The 19331-nt window shown below is 40.6% G+C and overlaps 1 protein-coding gene across 1 annotated transcript in view; it reads left to right on the forward strand.

Moving 5' to 3' along the window:
• The first annotated feature begins 295 nt into the window (after positions 1–295).
• The window catches only part of sept12 (septin 12), a 100997-nt gene continuing 81961 nt past the window's right edge, over positions 296–19331 (forward strand). The window contains exon 1 of the mRNA XM_034113620.1: positions 296–482. Coding sequence (XP_033969511.1) covers positions 428–482 — 55 coding nt within the window. The 5' untranslated portion in view covers positions 296–427. The remainder of the gene's footprint in view (positions 483–19331) is intronic.

Raw genomic sequence — 19331 nt, forward strand, 5'->3', positions numbered from 1 at the left:
TTATATTTTGATACTCAGTCAAATTACTCTTTTTTTAAAACTAGTAATTGTAACGGAAAACATTTTTGAAGGTATCCCTCCCCTCCAAACTTCTCGGACCATCTGACGCCCATGGAGGATCCAATTTGGGAGGGGGGGGGGTTGGGGGGGGATTAGACAGCAGAGGAAAGAGAAATCTGACGGAGCTCGGATATTTTCCAGGTGTTTCGCAGCTCCGCCCCCGTCCCCCGGGTCCTGCTGCGGGGCAGAGCCGCAGCGAGCAGGGGGCTGGGCCTCCGACACACCAAGCCTCCTGCAGTGTGCCCGGTCAGAGGAGCCCGGACCCCGCTCAGCATCACACAGCGCGGAACTCTTCCACGGAGGATACACGTTTTATTCTTCAGGTTTCTGCTCTGGCTCGGAGCGCCATCACGGAGCCGCAGTCAGCATGTCGGAACTCTCCGTGAACGACCACCTCGAAGGGATTTTATCAGATTTCGAAGGTATGTGTAATATTGAATGACTTTACTGCTGCCTCCAATAAACGCTGGCTCCAGGCCGTCCCTCTGCTCTGAGAGCGGGCTCCTTTCTGCATCAGCCCGCGGCCTGCAGCTACGCTTTCTCGGTTGTTACTTTACCTGAAAAATGTGACAAAAAAAAGTTAAATATATCCTACCATAGTTTTAAAAAGCAAATAATAGCCTATATTAACAGTGTGGCTGTATTCTTTGTTATAATGTTAATTAAAACCACAGCTGGAACTATTAGTGCCGTTTTTTATTAGTTAAAAACAACAGAACATGATGTGAAAATGTTCATATTTGTTTCTTTTTTTGGTAATGTGTCTAATATTAGGTTGGCTGTGATTGGTCATTTGAAGATGTCACTTTTTTTCTATGAACAATTTTCTGACATTTTATTTACCTAATGTATAGACCAAGCTATTACTGTAGATTAAACAATCAAAAATGATTAATAACACTAGTTCAAAACTATTTAGTGTACTTTATCTCTGACAACTATGGCTTACATTTACAGCTCTTCCATCCATACAGCTCATCTAAACTTTGCTGTCCCAGGTTCAATATAGTATTTTGGACATGTATAAAGAGGTTGAAGATACTTTTGTCTTTTTTTCATGGAAACATTGTTTGAATTACTTCATAATGTTTGCTTTTATGTGCCTTTGAGCGAGACTTACAGTATAATTATGGAGTCTGATTTAAAACGGCCTGGGCAGGTAAGAGAGGCGCACTAATAACACAGTGTAGGCAAAGCCTTGAGCTCTTGTTTGTGTGTGTGTGTGTGTGTGTGTGTGTGTGTGTGTGTGTGTGTGTGTAGCCCAAATGCAGACAATACTATCTTTTAGAAGCAGTAAACCCAGCTCTGTGAATGGGATGCCTGTTAGTCTCTGTTAAATCTCTGCTGCTCTTTTCTCTCTTCAAGTCCCCCCACTTAACATCAGCTCCATTCAACTGACACATTGCTAGCTCTCACTCTAACTGTTTTTATATAATTTGTATATGTATTTATCCAGTAGTCTAATGCAATGAATGAATATTTATAGGGGAGCGCAAGGGAATTCAACAAACAAGAATTAACGGAAAAAAACTACAACAAAAAACCAGAGACTTAAATATTACTGCTGTTTCACGTTTAAAGGAATGAGTAAACATTACACGATTAAAAGAGGCTCTTCAGGTTTCCAATTTGCTCCAATTAATATGTCCCATTATTAAATAATTTAGAGCCATTGCCCCAGGTGTTCTGAAGCCAATGCTTATGGTTTTGTCTCCTGTAATCAGTCATCGACCACACAAAACATTTTTATTTTAAGAACTCTTTCAATGAATTTTAGATGTTGAGAGCTGAACATTGAGTGATGTTATGGACTTCATTTCATTTTGTGTTGAAACAAAAAGATTAGAAAGACCTCCCTATGAACTTACAGTGTTATCCAAAAAACAACAACTATTCTTCTGACCACGAAAACATTGAAGTATAAGTTCAACTTGCAAAGCTTTTGGGATTACGTTACAGGAACAGCTTTTTGCAAATGCTCTCCAAAGTGAATATCATTGAACTCTGGTCTTAAATTTCAGTGTGGACATGCAAAAAAACATGACGTATGATCAGATTGTCATGTGACAGGACTTCCACAAAGTATACTTCCGCTTGCCAGCTATTTCTTTTTGTTGCCTCTGACAGTAGTTGATGCTACCTTTCTTTTTGGAAGACAGTTGTGTCGATTGGACAACAGTTGTGTAAAAGCAACTACAGTGGCGGTCCTCGGCCAAAGGCTACGCCAATTTGTTTAGAGGCACAGATTAACACCTGTCCAAACAGAAGAATGTGGAAAGAAAGTAAGAATGGGAGCAGGGGGGGCAGCTTTTGTTCTACTGTCCCTGCAGGGCCCCGGGACATGACAGATCACCCTGAGCAGGAACAGTGTCCGTCCCTCCTTCACTGTCTTTGGGTTCTCTTGTTTTTCACAGCCTTTACCTGATTTATAAATCAGGTACAGGGCACTTTCTTTCCACATTCTTTCCACATTCTTCTGCTTGGACAGGTGTTGATCTGTGCCTTGAAACAAATTGGTGTAGCCTTTGGCCTAGGACCGCCACTGTAGTTGCTTTTAAACAACTGTTGTCCAATCAACACAACTGTAGTCCTTCTCACACTTTAAAGGTCCCATGTCATGGCCATTTCTACTGATCATAATTCCATTGTTGAGGTATACTAGAATAGATTTATATTGTCCAAACTCACATTGGTTTCTCATACAGCATCTCTGTATAGTATGTGTATTCACTCTCTGTCCTAAACGGCCTATTGGAGCTCCTGCCCCCCCCTCCCTGTGAGCCCACTGTGCTCTGATTGGTCAGCTTGCCCACTCTGTTCTGATGAGATCACCACCGTTACAGCGGAACATCAGTGATTATGTGTTACAATGGCGTTAGCAACCAGAAAATGACACCAGTAATGACAAACAGATGAGAATGCTGCGTGGGGTCTGGGTGCCGTGTTGGCGGGACGTTGCTGCTGCGAGGAGCGGGTGAGCTGGGTTCATTTCCTGCTTGCCACGTGGGGTCTGCGAGACAGCGAGACATCACGAATGGACACGGGAAGGGGGGGGGGGGGTGCTGAGGGGGCTGCAGCACCACTAGCACCCGCACCCCCAAACGCGGCGCACCTACAGTGTAAGCGCGCCACTAGCACCCCCCCCCCCCCCCCCCCCCCCCCCCCCCCATCGCGTCACAGAGAGAGTGTGTGTGTGTGAGGAGCTCCACGGATTGGGACCAATGGGTCCATTTGGGTATGGGCACGTCACCATACCCAGGAAGAATAAAAAGGAAAAAGAAAAATCTCCGACGTGGCGTTCTGGGGCAGCATAGACAGGTATTTTCTGTGTTAGAGTTTTACTCGCTACAGGGTGTACTTTGAGGCTCTTTGTTTGTGACTCTGCAGACCGTTTACATGCATAAAAATAAAAAAAATAAAAAGGGGACGGGTAATAACCGGAAAAGCATGACATGGGACCTTTAAACTGATGCCCTTGGACAGTCACTGACTACACTTCAAGATGATTTGTTTGAAAATTAGTCATGTGAGTTTTTAAAGCAGTTCAAACACAATGAATGAATTAAATATAACCTGAATGATTGTACTTGTAGTTCTTGAAGAAACGATTTTTCCTGGATGCCTTGGTGAACAGGCGATAAAAAAATGGAATGGAAATTCATACAGAAGATTAGTTATGTGATTTAAAAGCTGTTTTAGGAAGACCACCTTAATACAAAAACACAATTAAATCAATGAAATACAACCTTAAGAATGATTATACTTGTAGTTCTTCAAGAAACGATTTATCTTGTGTGCCTCCACCGGGAACAAGCAATCGAAAATGGAAAGAGTAAATAGGGGCAGCGTTCAGCAACAGAAATATGTACTCTGTCCTCAACAATCATCGAGGCTCCAGACTTTCCTGTCAGACATGTGGTTACCACCCAGAGTTCAGGCCCTGACACACCGGGCCGATTTCGGCTGTCGATAGATGTCTGGCTGTCGATGAGCGTCCTGTCGCCCTACTCAGATTGGTCTGTCCAGCACCGTTGTGTCTTTTCGGCCGTCGGCCAAAGAAATCACTCTGATTGGCTGTTCAGCTTAGCGAATCAGTGCATGAGAAGCAAAACGGAAGTGAAGAAGGCACACACAGACGGCTATTATTTTTCATTTTCCAGTACCGCACTAAACATGTTTTTGATTATAAGTCGTTATGTGAAACAGTCTGTGAAACAGTCTGTGATGGACGAGAGTGAAAATGGAACGCACGCTATTTGTTGTTTGTATATATCACGCAGTCTGTCTTCCGGTTGCCTCTTTTGAATTAAGAATACACACTACCGCCGCTTGCTGGTAAGGAGAGTTATTGCCACTCACGCATGCGCAGTGTGTACGTGCTACTTGGCCGTCGGCCAAGTAGCAGTGTTCCAGTGCGACTTTTTGGCCAAGACGCAGCAGACGTGAGGCAACACAACAATCGGACGTGTTCTTTGGTGTCAGTTTGGTGTGTCAGGGCCTTTACCCTCACTTAAAGAAAATTACAGTGTGTCAGGCAGTGACCCCAGTTCCTTCAGGAACTCGGTAAGGTCCCGGAGCCCCTACGGTAGAAGGTGATGTGATGTGACGGATCTACATTTGATTTGGAAACAGGGGGACTGCTTGTTGATCCTGGGCCGGCCAGCGGCCTGTGGAATGCTGGGTAAAGCGTCCACTTTTATCAGATGGATAACTACTACTTAGTTAACTCAAAAGATACTGTAACATTGAAGGTTTTAAAAAGTAAATATAGTTGGTTTTACCTATGTAAATGTGATGACTGTAACTGTGTGAAAATGGCTGGTTTTATTAACCTTTATTTATTAACTTTGTGTTGACTTTCTGTCAACTGTGCAACTTTTGTTTTGGTTTGATATTTAGGTCAAATCATAGTATAAATCATCCTCCAAATATGGATTACACTCTTTAAGGCAACCTCATTCCAACAATTACAAAAAAAGGCAAAAAAATAATTAATTTCACTATAGTTAATGTCAATGTTAAGTCAGTATTCTATTTTTCGAATAACATGGTATGAAACCATCCATGTTATTTTGTTGGCAATTAGATGAAATAACCCCTTATTCCGACATCAAAACATTTAGACCTGAGGACAACAGGAAGGTTAATAAAAGCAATAGTTTGTCAGAGTCTTTGCTCTATACATTTAACTAGGTGTGCACCCTATTAGGTACAGCCTCATCAAATCCAAGTGTTAATCTGTTTGCACAACAGCTGAAAGGAGGGGAATGACAGCTGAGCACAGTTTGTTTTTAAATGTCCAACAGTGGCTGGGAAATATTTTATTCATATTTTATCTTGAACTGACAGTTTCATGAGTTAAAAACAATAAGATTCCTTTTTTGAGTTGTTCATTTGGGAATCCATCTTTAGAGGTGGGCACAAGTATAGGGTTCCCTTTTGAGAGTCAACGGGCAGAGTGAAGGCAGCGGAAGGTGTGGACTAGATTGGAGGGGGGGAGGGCAGGAGGGCGTTGGGGGCCTTTGGGGGAGACAGGAGATTAGAGAAGGACAGGGGGGCTAAGAGCTGCCCCCCCAGCACTGTCGCATCCTGGTACTGCACTGCAGGCCAGGAACCCTGCAAAGATCAGAGGGGGTCCCATGACTTACTGACCCAGTGACCACACACACACACATAGCTCGTTGTCTTTGCTCATGACAAGTGGGACATTCCAGCCTGCATTAACGCAGTGAAGCACACACAGACGTGAAAACACAGTTAGTGTGAGTTTTCTTTAGACATCATTTATCATTAATACAACATTGAAGTAATACTGAGGGATTTAGATTAAAGTGCAACCCCAACTCAGGTTGTCAGCATATTAACACGTATAAACTTACAAATTTTTCCGAATCTTACAGACAAGTGTGTCCACATAATTAGCTTACATTTTTCTCTGTCCTGAGCCCATGACCGCCCATGATCACACACACACACACACACACACACACACACACACACACACACACACACACACACACACACACACACACACACACACACACACACACACACACACACACGCACACACACACACACACACACACACACACACACACACACACACACACGTAGCACTTGATGTGTCTTTCTGCCAAGTCATTCTTCCATAATAGATGACAGTGGCGAGCCGTGAGCTTTATACCTAGGCCCTCTGACCCCCAACCCTTCCCTCGAAAAAAAAAAAAAAAAAAAGTTATTACGTCACAGCGTATACTTCAGCGGAATATCAAAACAACGGCCCGGGGTGCAAAACGCATCAATGACAGCGACCCTCTACCACACAAAACAACACCTGTGAACCCAATTTCTGTTCTTTGAAATTGAAAAGGATATTGCATTGTGTTTGTTACTTTCGTTGCAGTTGTATGTCTTAAGTGTAATTTGGAATGCTTTTATTTTGAAGGCGAGTTTACGCTGTTGACAGGAAGTTGTTGTTGCTGTGGAAACAAGAAAAGCTTCACAGCGGGCGGAACTTGTCATAAAGTCCGCGATAATAAAACCCACCCATTTAGAGGGAAGATATGATTGGTCAATTGTACTGTCATTTGACATTACTCTCTCGTTGAGTTACCCTAGCTGGCCCTCCGTGAATTTACAGCAGGACCACCAATCAGCTCCTCTCTTCACAGTAACTTGCAGAGACGGCTAAAGGAGCTTCTTTCATTTAATCCTTCACATTCAAACAGAAACTGAACAGGTAGATTCGAAGGATTTATTTATTTCGAAATGTTATTTTAAATACAATTAAATCAAGTTATTTTGGTAAAACTAATGAAAAATATAACTAAACAAATATTTTAAAAATATATATTAAAAAATATTTTCTTTTAAAAATGTTTTAAAATATTATTTTGTAGAATATCTTCGGCCCTCAGAGAGGGCCTAGAGGGCCCTGACGGCTCGACGTCAGTGCAGGCTGCTCCTCAGACATGTCTGGAGATGTCAGGCCCTGAAGACACTCTGGATCAGTTTTAATGAACCAATGAGACTGCACTGACAAAACCATTACTGCAGGGAGAGTATGAAGATTAAAAAAAAATCAGTAAGGTTCAAATCGAGTATCATCATCTAGGTTTATTTCCCTAAGTGACCTGTATTCGTTCAGCAAATATATCCATCTGATGGTACCTAATAAAACATGACTGCCATGAAATGTGTGAATGAGTTGAACACATGCACTCAAGTTATTGTGCACATTTTGAACAAATGCTTTGCTATCCAACAAACATGTAATCCATAGAAGTCTGTATAGCTGTTGCAGTTCTAATAATATATAGCATTTTAACAACAATTCTGGGATTCAATTCATTTACATTGCCATGAAAAATTAGACAAGAGGCTGCAAAGAAACCTGCGGAGCAAACCATGAAATCACACGATAAATGGTTGGTATGCTGAGGTTTATAAAAAGAAAAAAGCTAGGTAATGTTAAGCTTCTGTCATCAAAGGCTGGGGAGTGTGTGCAGGATTCAGAAAGGCTGTCAATCATCTTCCTTTAGATGTTCAGTAAAGACTGCAACCCTTGCATTGAGGATATCTGACGTTTTAGCTGCTTGAGTATGACACTCTGTATGTGAACCATTACAGGCTTACGCATTATCTGGTCACTTGCAACATTCTCTTGCACTATTTTTTTTTGTTAACTACACTGTAGCTACTGTGCATATGACAATAAAGCCTTTGAATATTTGAATCTTGAATTTGGTATAATATGCTCAATAGTGGCAACATGGTAACATGTACATACAAATGGCCACTGCTGTAGTCTCAGAGTGTTATTGATTTTATTTGTTATTATTGACTGATGTTATTTGTTATAAGATGTAGAACTTGATGTTATTTCAATACATTTGACAATTTTAAGCTTGGCCTACCATTTTATTGGAGCGATGAGGGACAGGTGGGGCTTGAAAAGGCCCACCTGTTCAAAGTGGGGAATGACAGAAAAAGTTTGAGAACCACTGGTGTAAGGGTCTTGAATTGCAAACGACTACTGTGCCATCACAGGAAGTAACAGTTGCTGCTGTTAGCTAGCTAGAAAAGACTGTTCCCAGTACCAAATCATAACAGATTGCTCAACGAACACAATTCATTTCACAGTTCTTTTCAACCAACACAGTCTCACTCCCTGAACGTCCAGGAGCGACGCTTGGTCAGGGTCCTATGGCGTGCAGTTGTGACGCGCCGAGTCTCCTTCAGCTTCATAAACGGACGCAAAGAGCTTTCAACTGATTGCAATGTATTCCCATCGGCGGCGGTATTTGACGCTCAGGGAAGCACCGCATCGGTCCATGTCGGCGGCACTTAAAGGCAATGTGAGCGTCCATTCCCATTGGATAACGGAGGATTTTACACCCGGAAGTAAGTATTCTCTTTACTGTCGATTGATTTTACAGTGATATCTGCACTACTCATCAACTCAAAAACACCAGATTATCCTTGTTAATTACACAACATTGATTGGTTTAAATTGTGTACAATGCTTTTGTATTTTTCCCCTTCGATTCGGAGAAACAAATATTTTTTCGGAGTTTAGGATGGCAGAAGACACTACACTACCCAGAATCCTCAGCTATCGTTTGGGACTACACCATGTGCTTTGCTCGACAAACCCCGTGATTAGTCCTCAAGCTCTGTGATTGGTTGACCTCCAACTGCATTCCATATGAAAAAAAAACGTTTCGTAAAAGATAAAATCATACTTTATTCAGCAGTGCTTGCTTTACTCTTTGAAAGTCATCACATGAATGCATTGTAATAAATGGTTCGGCTGCATTAAATATTACACATCTGTCGTAGTTCTTTCTTTATCTACAGAGATCGGGCCTCAGAATAGATCAGAAACTATTCTTTTACCGTTCTGTTTTAATTTCACAATAAAGTTAGTAGTAATAATTTGTTTTGATATTATTGTTTTTTATTAACTACTAGACCGCTGGGTCATGTTAAGACCATCTTTTCTGTGTTGCTGTGGGTTTTTTACATCGCTTTTGTGTTACAAATATCAAAACAATAACAAAATATATCCGTCGTAAACTAAACCGGAAACAGCAGTATATTTTATTTTGTTAACACTGTAAACTTGACAGCTTTTTAACCCAAACCACCTACTGGTTAAAGCACGTTATTACACGTTTAGAGTAATTGCAATGCAGGTAGATTGTGTTGCTTTTTAATGACTGTTTAAAATGCCTTTTTCTTAATGTCTTTCATTTTTGTAAAGCACTTTTGAATGTGTAATATTTGATGAAAACATTTAAATATTAAGAGTATATACAAAATAGGAGGAAAGTAGAAGGTCAATGATAGAAATATAGAATAGAAAATATCTAGAAGATACTGTAAATGGTATCTAGAATAAAACAGTTTAGTGCCGGATGTACAAAGATATTAATAGGAGGATGTGCAAAACAGACAAACTAATTAGGCTTTATTTAAACATTAAATGATACTTTAGGTTAAGGACTTCTTTTAAATACATGTAAGCAAAAAGCTTTGGGGGTATCTGTATTAAGCCTGACAAAGTACTTAACGTTTAATATATTGCATGGTTTGTTTTGGAACTTGACAATCAACTTTCCTGCAATGTTAACTATGTTGAAGCACTTATTTTAACCAATATTATACATATTTATTATACTCTTATAAGATGTATGTAGATAGTATAAGAAATGTGCAGAATATGACAGTTTAATGGTGGAGGTACACACATATTGATAGATCTCTTGTTGAGGAACCTATGACCCAAGTTTGTCATCATTGCATAACTACACCGTAGTTGTGTATATGATATTTCAATAAACCTTTGAAAATCTTGAAATCTTGAAAGGGATGTGCAAAATAGCCATTATATACAGTTTTTGATGAACGATTAGAGAATAACAAGTAATGAATATGCTTTATAGGGATCTGCAGATACATTTTTTGTCTTCTCAAGCACCCACTATCAAATATCTCGCCTGATTGTTTGCACTTGACAATCACCTTCACTGAATTTTACTCAGGTGTAACTAAAGTCTGATTTAAGGGTTGTTTATATTTCACATCATTAATCAGAATCTGTAAAGTAACTAAAATAAATGTAGTGGAGTAAAAATACCAGGTTAACCTTAAAGAAAGCCCTCAGGATTATAAAAGACCCCCATCACCCCAGCCACAAACTGTTCTGTCTGCTGCCGTCTGGCAGGCGGTACCGCAGCATCCGGACTAAAACCACCAGACTCAGGGACAGCTTCATCCCACAGGCCAGAAGACTATTAAACACCTGAACTTTGAAACAACATCCATAACATTCATCTGGCTGCTACTTAGAAATTATTTGTCTAATATTCCAATCACTTGTATATAGACTCTTATTGCACTATTTCACTTTTTACTATTTTACTATCTTTCTTTTTGTATTTACTTGCACAATTTTTTCTGTGTATCTGTTTTATTGTGTTGCACTGTTGGAGGAGCCTGTGACCTAAGGGGGGGGGGGGGGGTGGACACGTTCGATTCCTGTTCTGGCTTGTGCCGTCGATGGGTTTCATTCCATTTCAAAGTGCTGTTTGACGCTCGGTGTAAACTTTGCGCAATGCCACTCCAACATCCAATCACAGAGCTTGAGGACTAATCACGGGGTTTGTCAAGCAAAGCACATGGTGAGGATTCTGGTAGTGTATTGTCTTCTGCCATCCTAAACTCCGAAAAAATATTTGTTTCTCCGAATCGAAGGGGAAAAATACAAAAGCATTGTACACAATTTAAACCAATCAATGTTGTGTAATTAACAAGGACAATCTGGTGTTTTTGAGTTGATGAGTAGTGCAGATATCACGGTAAAATCAATCGACAGTAAAGAGAATACTTACTTCCGGGTGTAAAATCCTCCGTTATCCAATGGGAATGGACGCTCACATTGCCTTTAACTGCCGCCGACATGGACCGATGCGGTGCTTCCCTGAGCGTCAAATACCGCCGCCGATGGGAATACATTGCAATCAGTTGAAAGCTCTTTGCGTCCGTTTATGAAGCTGAAGGAGACTCGGCGCGTCACAACTACACGCCATAGGACCCTGACCAAGCATAGCTCCTGGACGTTCAGGGAGTGAGACTGTGTTGTTTCAACACCACTATAGTGCTACGTTACTTAAATAGTGAAAGGATCCCTCATCTACAACTTTTTTAACTAACGCAATCAAAATAGCAAGTGTAAGAGCATTAAAATGTTATTATAATTAATGAAAAACAAACTTGCAACAACCAATCCCAGCCCTGCAGGTTGGAAAGGTAGCTGTTAAAGAGGATCATCTTCTCATGGAACACTGAGTCTGTGGATCATTCTCAGCAACATTTTGTTTAGTGGAATGTTGTCATTCAGTTTTCCATGGTCCATTTCCTACTGCTTTGTGCACAACAAAAAATGCTGTATAGAATCTGTTATTTGGTGTGGAGGTGGGGGTTCATTACTAACATGGCTGGATAGGGGTGATTAAAAACTTTTATACAACATCTGCCTGCATCCGCTGTGCTGATCCTCGCTTCTCCCAACAGGCATGAAGCCCCGGCAGTTTGGACGCACTGTCCCTTTAATAGACTCCAGCTTCAGTCTAATACTTTTACCGCAACAGGTGCTTATGAGGCAAATAGCAGCAAGACATCAGTGTGTGTGTGTGTGTGTGTGTGTGTGTGTGTGTGTGTGTGTGTGTGTATGTATGAGTACTTTAGACACTGTTATTTTCAGTGTTACAACATTGCTAACGGCTGCTTGGAATGTGTCTTCCAGATGTGCTTTTAGAGAGTGGAAGTTGTTTTAATGTGTGTGTGTGTGTGTGTGTGTGTGTGTGTGTGTGTGTGTGTGTGTGTGTGTGTGGGTGTGTGGGTGTGAGAGTGACCGAGTGTCTTCTCTAGAGCTGCACCAATTAGTCAACTCATTGACTATAGTCCATAGACAGAAAAATAATAGGGAGCTATTTTGATAATAACGATAACTTGTTAAAATAATGTCCAATTTTATTTAGAATACTGTTTCTAGGCTCTTAAATAAATATCTAAATATTTCCTGCTTTTATCAGTTTTTTGTTCATGTGACTATCTTTATCACATCAACGTCAACTTGGACTATATGAACTTTTCCTGTTTCTTACATTTTATGGACCGAATGAGCACTGTTATCTCTAATGATAATTATTATCATTTACAGCCCTAGTCTGACACAGTGTTGTGTCTGCGATAGGTAGCAATCTGCATTTACTTAACATAACTGTGGGTTTGCGTGTGTGTGTCACACGTGTCAATGCACATGCTGGGTTGTCTGTCAGAGGGTTCTACCTGTATGGAATGTGCAGACAAGGGGTGGTTGGACATGGACAAGCCCAGACTCAGCGTCCCCTCATCGTATGTCCACAGGGCAGCCTCCTGTCCTCCCAGTGCTTACTGGTTCCCAAATCAACCCAAATCTCCCTGGCCTCAAGCCTGTTACTTACCACAGGGGTTAGTTTTGTTAGGAATCGAGAAAATGCTTTTCTTAATGCTTTTCCCCAGCCCTACAGAAAAACCCTTACACACGTTTGTTTTGTGGAGATCTGTCGGAAAAATCCCCAAAAAGGGTAATTGCAATTGTCAGAAGTAAACAGCTAACGAAATGCTATAAACAAACTACATGAAGGCTGATGACTGTGACCACCGCTAAGCTAAAGGTAGTTAATATTGGCATGCATACATCTAATGGTCTCATTTAGCAATTCCTTAGCAACAACCATGTTTAATACAATTCAAAGCTTCAGATGTTCCCGAGCGGTGTGTAACTGACAAATGTTATATCGTAGAGCAAAACATGAAAATCATGATAGCTTATATTAACCATATTATTTAGGGTATCTTACCATTCAAAAACCTGTCTATTACAGATAAATCACGTTAAAATATGTTCATTTTGTTGTAGTTGGTATAGTATCTACATGGAGATAAGCCCTGAATGTCATTTAAAGTACCTTAAATGACATGAGTAAACACAACTGACAGCCGCGGTGAAACTCTAGAGAGTAAAGCGATGTGAGTAAAGTGATCTGGTGTGAACGCACCATAAGTCTCAGACACTCTTATATTTTCTGTGAATTTGGGAATATTTTATTAATTTTTGTTTATATCCCAACACATCCTAACGCATTCCAGAAGACCCCTTCATTGTTGGTGTTTAAATGTGGCGGCAGAAGCTCTGTCCGGGGGGACATGGCTTGGAACCCTAGGGTCCCAGCATGAACCAAGTACGGAGACCACGTCTGGGACAAGGACTTAATTGAAACTCTGAAACCTTTTTTTTGTACTGACTTAGATCCCTTTCACAGTTAGAACTTACAACAGACAACAGACATGAATACAATTCAAAACAGATCCACAAGAAACTCTATATTTCCAAAAAGAATGCAAACCTACATAGTTCTGCAAAAATGGAATGTGAAGCCTGTGAGAGAACTCTGATAATTTAAGGAAAGCCAGCAGGACTTACTGGTTATCAATGAACTTCCAAAAACTGGTGGATTCTATGTCAAGACACTACACTACCCAGAATCCTCAACTATCGTTTGGGACTACACCATGTGCTGGTGGATTCTATGTCATTTATGAAAAACATGCTACAATGTACGTCTTTCTTTAAGCATAAGAAGAGAAAAATCCGGCTCCATGCATGGAAGATGATAGGACGGTGTTGTGTGGGCCTCTGATGAATAGTGAGCACTTTAAGTGAATGATCCTATAATTGATCTGTAAAATGCTATCCAGAAACGCCTCACTTTGGTAATGACTACAGGAATCAAGCAAGGTGGGAGTTGTGTAATATTTTTGTTCAGCGTATTCACTGTAACGTTTGAACACCCACAACTGTGATATAACACAGGGGTCTTGAACCCCTTGCTAAAAGAGAGAGACAAGCAGTGACCCACTACTACATGTGTATCGATAGTGCCATGTATAAACATACAGTTTCATGGTACATGCAATACGCAGCATTACAAATAACAATGATATGATAAGATGTTTTTCTGTGGAGAATTTCCCTCATGTCTCCCCAGTGTAGAAAGGACACTTGGTGTTTGTGTGGACAGCGTGCACGAACATAAAGAGCACAGGTTTCCTCTGGGAGGGAATGTGATTCCGACCAACTGAACTGGGGGCCAGTTGTTCCATGTTTTCATCCTTCTGGGGTTCTGGCCTTTTGCCAAAAGCTGCAACAACTGCAGCTCTTCACTTGCCAGTGTTTACAGACTTCAGAGCAGGAAGACACATTCGCCCTTTCCACTGGAGCACTTAATTTAGCAAAAGTCCCAAAAGCAATCCTAAGAAGACCGACCTGAAACGTTTCTTTTACACTCAAAGGATGGCTCGGAACAGATGGATAAAGAAAGCAATGTTGTATATCCCATGTTTAAAAGGACTATAAGTGGTAAGCTGGTCACCATGCACTTTAAATATAGAGGACAAACTGCTGTCTTTGTGTATGTGAAGTGACAACAACATGAAGCCCATGGAATACAATTTGGTTGTACCTTTGAGACTAGATATATCTGCTCTTTATAATAGTTCATTATTGCTTCTGCCTTCCAATTATTATTTGTTACATTAATAATTTAAAAAATAACTACCTCTGAAAGGAAAAGCCATTGTGCAAATTACTGAAAATATAATGCAAATATTTTTGCATTTATATAATATTTTTTAATTAATTTTAGACACAAAAATACTGTCTGTACGCACACACACTCACATTAATGTATGAGATTAATAGACACTCATCATAGCTTTATCATTCAAAGATCAACATTTTTAAGTAAGTTATTTTTGTACCATTGTATAAACTTTTTCAAGCATAATTTAACTGCTGTACTTATCATCTGAATTTGGCGACAATAATGTAGTAATCTGAACTTGAAAACTTTGTTTTAATAAAAAAATGAAAACCCAATATTCCTGGACCCTGCCGTGTTACTATCAGCATGTCATTCATAATATCAGGGGATTAGGGATGGGGGGGGGGGGCGCTATCATAATGAGAGGAGACGCTGATCATTGAAGTTTTCATCCTCATTTTTTAAAATCACATTACATTGCATTTAGCTGAGGCTTTTATCCAAAGCGACTTACAATAAGTGCATTCGACCAAGAAGATACAAACTTGAAGAAAACAGAATCATATAAGTACATTAGGTTTCATAGAGCCAAAACATTTCAAGTGCTACTCAACTGGCTTCAGATAAGCCAGTCCTTTATTAGTATATAAGTGCTTTCACAATTCCATGTTAATCGTGAAAAGCACCAGAGCGACATCTGACTGTTTTTTATCCTTTGACTGTTGTTTCTTGTCTTGGTGGCTAAGGTTAGCATACTTAGCTCCGTGTTTGGAGTCGATGTGCCATAAATGTCATCCTTTTGGCACTGCCTCGTAACACATAGCGACACACTGCTGCTAGGTGTCGCTACTAGAAAACGCCATCTAAGCTTCAGTGCACAAGTCACAAAACAAGATGCATCTTGGGACGTGTAGTTTATGGACACTGTACTTCTGTAAAGCAGCATATAATTGTTTGATGAGCAAACTATTTTTTGGCTACATAAAATGAGGTGGTGGACTTGATTTGGACCCAGGCCTTGAGTTGGACATGCCTGATTTAAACACAGAGTCTGCCTTCTCTTAGCTCAATGGAGTCCTGTGGTTCTCATTATGAGTGCAATAATTGGATCAGGATAACAAGATGGAGTCTCTAGAGAGAGTTGGGCTTAACATTCTCTGACAGCCGGAGTCTTATTTCATCCATCTTATATTGGTGAAACTGGGCATCAGCCAGGAGCAAGTTGGGTATTGGAATAGCTTTAGGTGCTAGCTGGGTTAGCTTAGCTCCCCTCTTCTCCTGGGACAAGCACTTTGCCCTCAGTTGGGTCTGGCAGGTCTGGCTGGATGGTCGGAAGATGCTGACATGCAGGGTTCGTCTCTGCTGCGCTTTATCCAATCCCCACAATTCATTCCTATTTTTTCTGCTCCAGTAATATAGACCATAAACCAACATTAAAAACATTTTTTATTTGAGGTACCAGCTGCTGCCGCCAGGGCCTGTTCAGTGGTGGAAAGTAACTAAGTACATTTGCTCAAGTATTGTACTTGCGTGTTTTTTTGACTTATTTGTATTTTATACAAACCTTCATTTTATGCTACTTTATACTTTTACTCCACTACATGTCAGAGACATTTATTTTTATACTCACACTGAATTTGTATATATGAAAAATCATGATATGCTGATATGGGATAATGCAGTACTTCATCTTCACAGTATCTATAATTGGTCCACAAAATACAACATCAAAATGCTCTTGTATGCATAAAGTGGTGCAGATGAGTGCCTCCTCACAGCGTGTCATCCAAGAAATCACCGCTGTTGTATGACAACGTATGATACATGGTCATGGTAGCTTGCACTGCCCCTTGCATTTTATTATCTGTCCGAGTTACTATATGTTTGTTTGTTATTTTTATCACAACCAACTGTAAAAATCTTCCTAATATACGGAGATAAAAGTACAACAGTCACCAGCAGCAACATCAGAGGGTTTACCCGCCGATCAGCTCAAAGAAACAGGCTTTCACACACACACACACACACACACACACACACACACACACACACTCACTCACTCACCCACACACACACACACACTCACCCCCACACACACACACACTCACTCACTCACTCACACACACACACGCACGCACGCACACACACACACACACACACACACACACACACACACACACACACACACACCACACACACACACACACACACACACACCCATACACTTTTGCCAGTGACCTGATCTGCAGTGGCCATGACAGGATGCCTCACACATCTACACACACACTTTCCCAGAAACCCTGTGAGTTAATTCAGCATGGTGTGTGTTAGTGTGTGGTTGTGTAAGAAAAATAGGGGGAAGGGGGGGGGAGAGAGAGCACGTTTGAGCATCTCTCTTTATCAGATTGACTTGGTATTGTGTAAGAGGAGAGGATTAGGGTCTGCACCCTACTGAACTGTGAGAATATAAGGAATGGAGCCAAACGTAGACAACACACAGACACACACAAGCACACACAAAAACCACCACACACACACGCACACGGCCACCGTAATTATTCCCCCTGTGTTTGACAGGTTGCCAGCAATTACCTGATACCAGAACTCCTTATCTGTTGAATGGAGGGCAGGTTCACACTTGTAGCCGAGTCCACACAGTCTACCGCCCCACCCCCCCCCCCCTCACATACCCCTCCCCAGCCTGCCTGGAGCCTTTAGGTAGGAACTGTTAGGTGTGTGAATGAAGGCTTGGTTGTTAAAAGGCTGTGCATTTTATCAGTTCATCCTTTATTCCTTAAAATGGGCGGTTGTGCAAAAAGTATTCAGATTCTTTACTTACGGTAAGTATAAATACTAATACCACACTGAACAAAATATTTATTTCAATTAAAAGTACTGCATCGAAAAGGGTTCTTAAGTAAAAGTATTTAAGTATGATTAGGAATATGTACTTAAAGTATTAGGAGTACCATTTTTTTTTAATATTTCAATATTTTAAAGCAAAATAAGTAAAGTAAATAATATAAGTTTTTCCTAAGTATTGTGTGTCAAAATCTGAATTTATAAAGTAACAAGTAAGTTAATCTTTAAAATAAATGTAGAGGAGTAAAAAGTACAAAAATGGCCACCAAAATGTGGTAGAATAGAAGTGTAAAGTAATATAAAACGAAAATATTATGGTAAAGTACCTTAAATATATACTTAAGTACAGTACTTGGGATAGGTTTGAAAGGTCTTGTCCATCCAAAAGTCTAAAAAACTAAAAGCACAGATATTCAGTTTACAATATTATAGAGACATGCTGAACATCCTTACATTCATTGAATATTGGAATTTAAAGCTGCTATTGGTGCATACTGAACCTCTTCAGCCCAGACCATGTAATACGTGGTTTTTGTGTACTATTTTTATAAGGATTTTCTTTACTTAGTCCAGGGACTCTTTGTAATGTCCCAGAGTCATGACTACTGAACACTGTTGCTATTGCTTGCCAAAGAAAAGCCAGTATTCAGATAATGGTTAATATAATCTAAGCCAAATATATAAAGCTCTGGTGAAATGACCTGTCCAATGATGTTCGCAAATTCAATATACAATTCTGTAGCACTAGTTCATTTAGTACGACTACAGAGTCAAGTCACTTCTGTCCCTGTACGTTGAAATTGTGAACATAAACATCCAGTAGTTACGGAGAACATTTATATTCATTTGGAGTCGTGTTTGTATCCACCCAGTGAATGGGAGTGTATAGTCCTTCTCTTTGAGCTCTGCTTTTGGTCTCCACCAGCAGCCCTTTGAGGGAGATATCTGTCTCTTTGGCTGCTAAATGCTTAACTGTGTTCACCAGCTAGTCTATAACAGTGTGTGTCTGCTGTGTGCCCTTTTAGAGCTTTTCTCCAAAAACTGAATACCTTCAGTTAGTGAACTGGGTGTTTGTCAAATCTGAAGTTAGAAACACAGACACTCCAGAAGACCAGCATAAGTGATCCCTGTTAAGGATCAGTGAATGCTGTGTGTGTGTGTGTGTGTGTGTGTGTGTGTGTGTGTGTGTGTGTGTGTGTGTGTGTGTGTGTGTGTGTGTGTGTGTGTATGTGTGTGTGTGTGTGTGTGTGTGTGTGTGAGTGTGTGTGTGCGAGTGTGTGTGCGTGTGCGTGTGTGTGTGTGGGAGGCGTGTTGCGCAGTGGATAGAGTCTTGGTGTTGGGATCAGGGAGCACAGGTTCAAACCCCACTGCAGTCAGCATTAGAGATGTCCCGATCCGATCACGTGATCGGGGATCGGAGCCGATCACGTGATTTTCAAAAGATCGGAATCGGGAGAAAAAAATCGGGGATCGGGATTTTTTTATTTATTTTTTTTATAAAATATTTTTATTATTTTATTTAATGTTACAAAACAAAAATGACCATGTTCACGTCTTAAAGTCATCCTGAGGCCTTAGTTTTGGTTTAAAATTACACAACATCATGTATGTGTTGCTTCTTTTGGGCTTGTTTTCATAGACCTGGTTGCTTATTTCTCTCAAATCTGGCAACAGATTGGGCGCAGTGTCTAATAGTAGCAGTAAGCTAACAAGAGGCTAAGTTCACCTGGTGCCTCGGGAGTCGGGACAGAGAAAATG

This window comes from Trematomus bernacchii, unplaced genomic scaffold (assembly GCF_902827165.1).
Source record: "Trematomus bernacchii unplaced genomic scaffold, fTreBer1.1, whole genome shotgun sequence".
Lineage (NCBI taxonomy): Eukaryota > Metazoa > Chordata > Actinopteri > Perciformes > Nototheniidae > Trematomus > Trematomus bernacchii.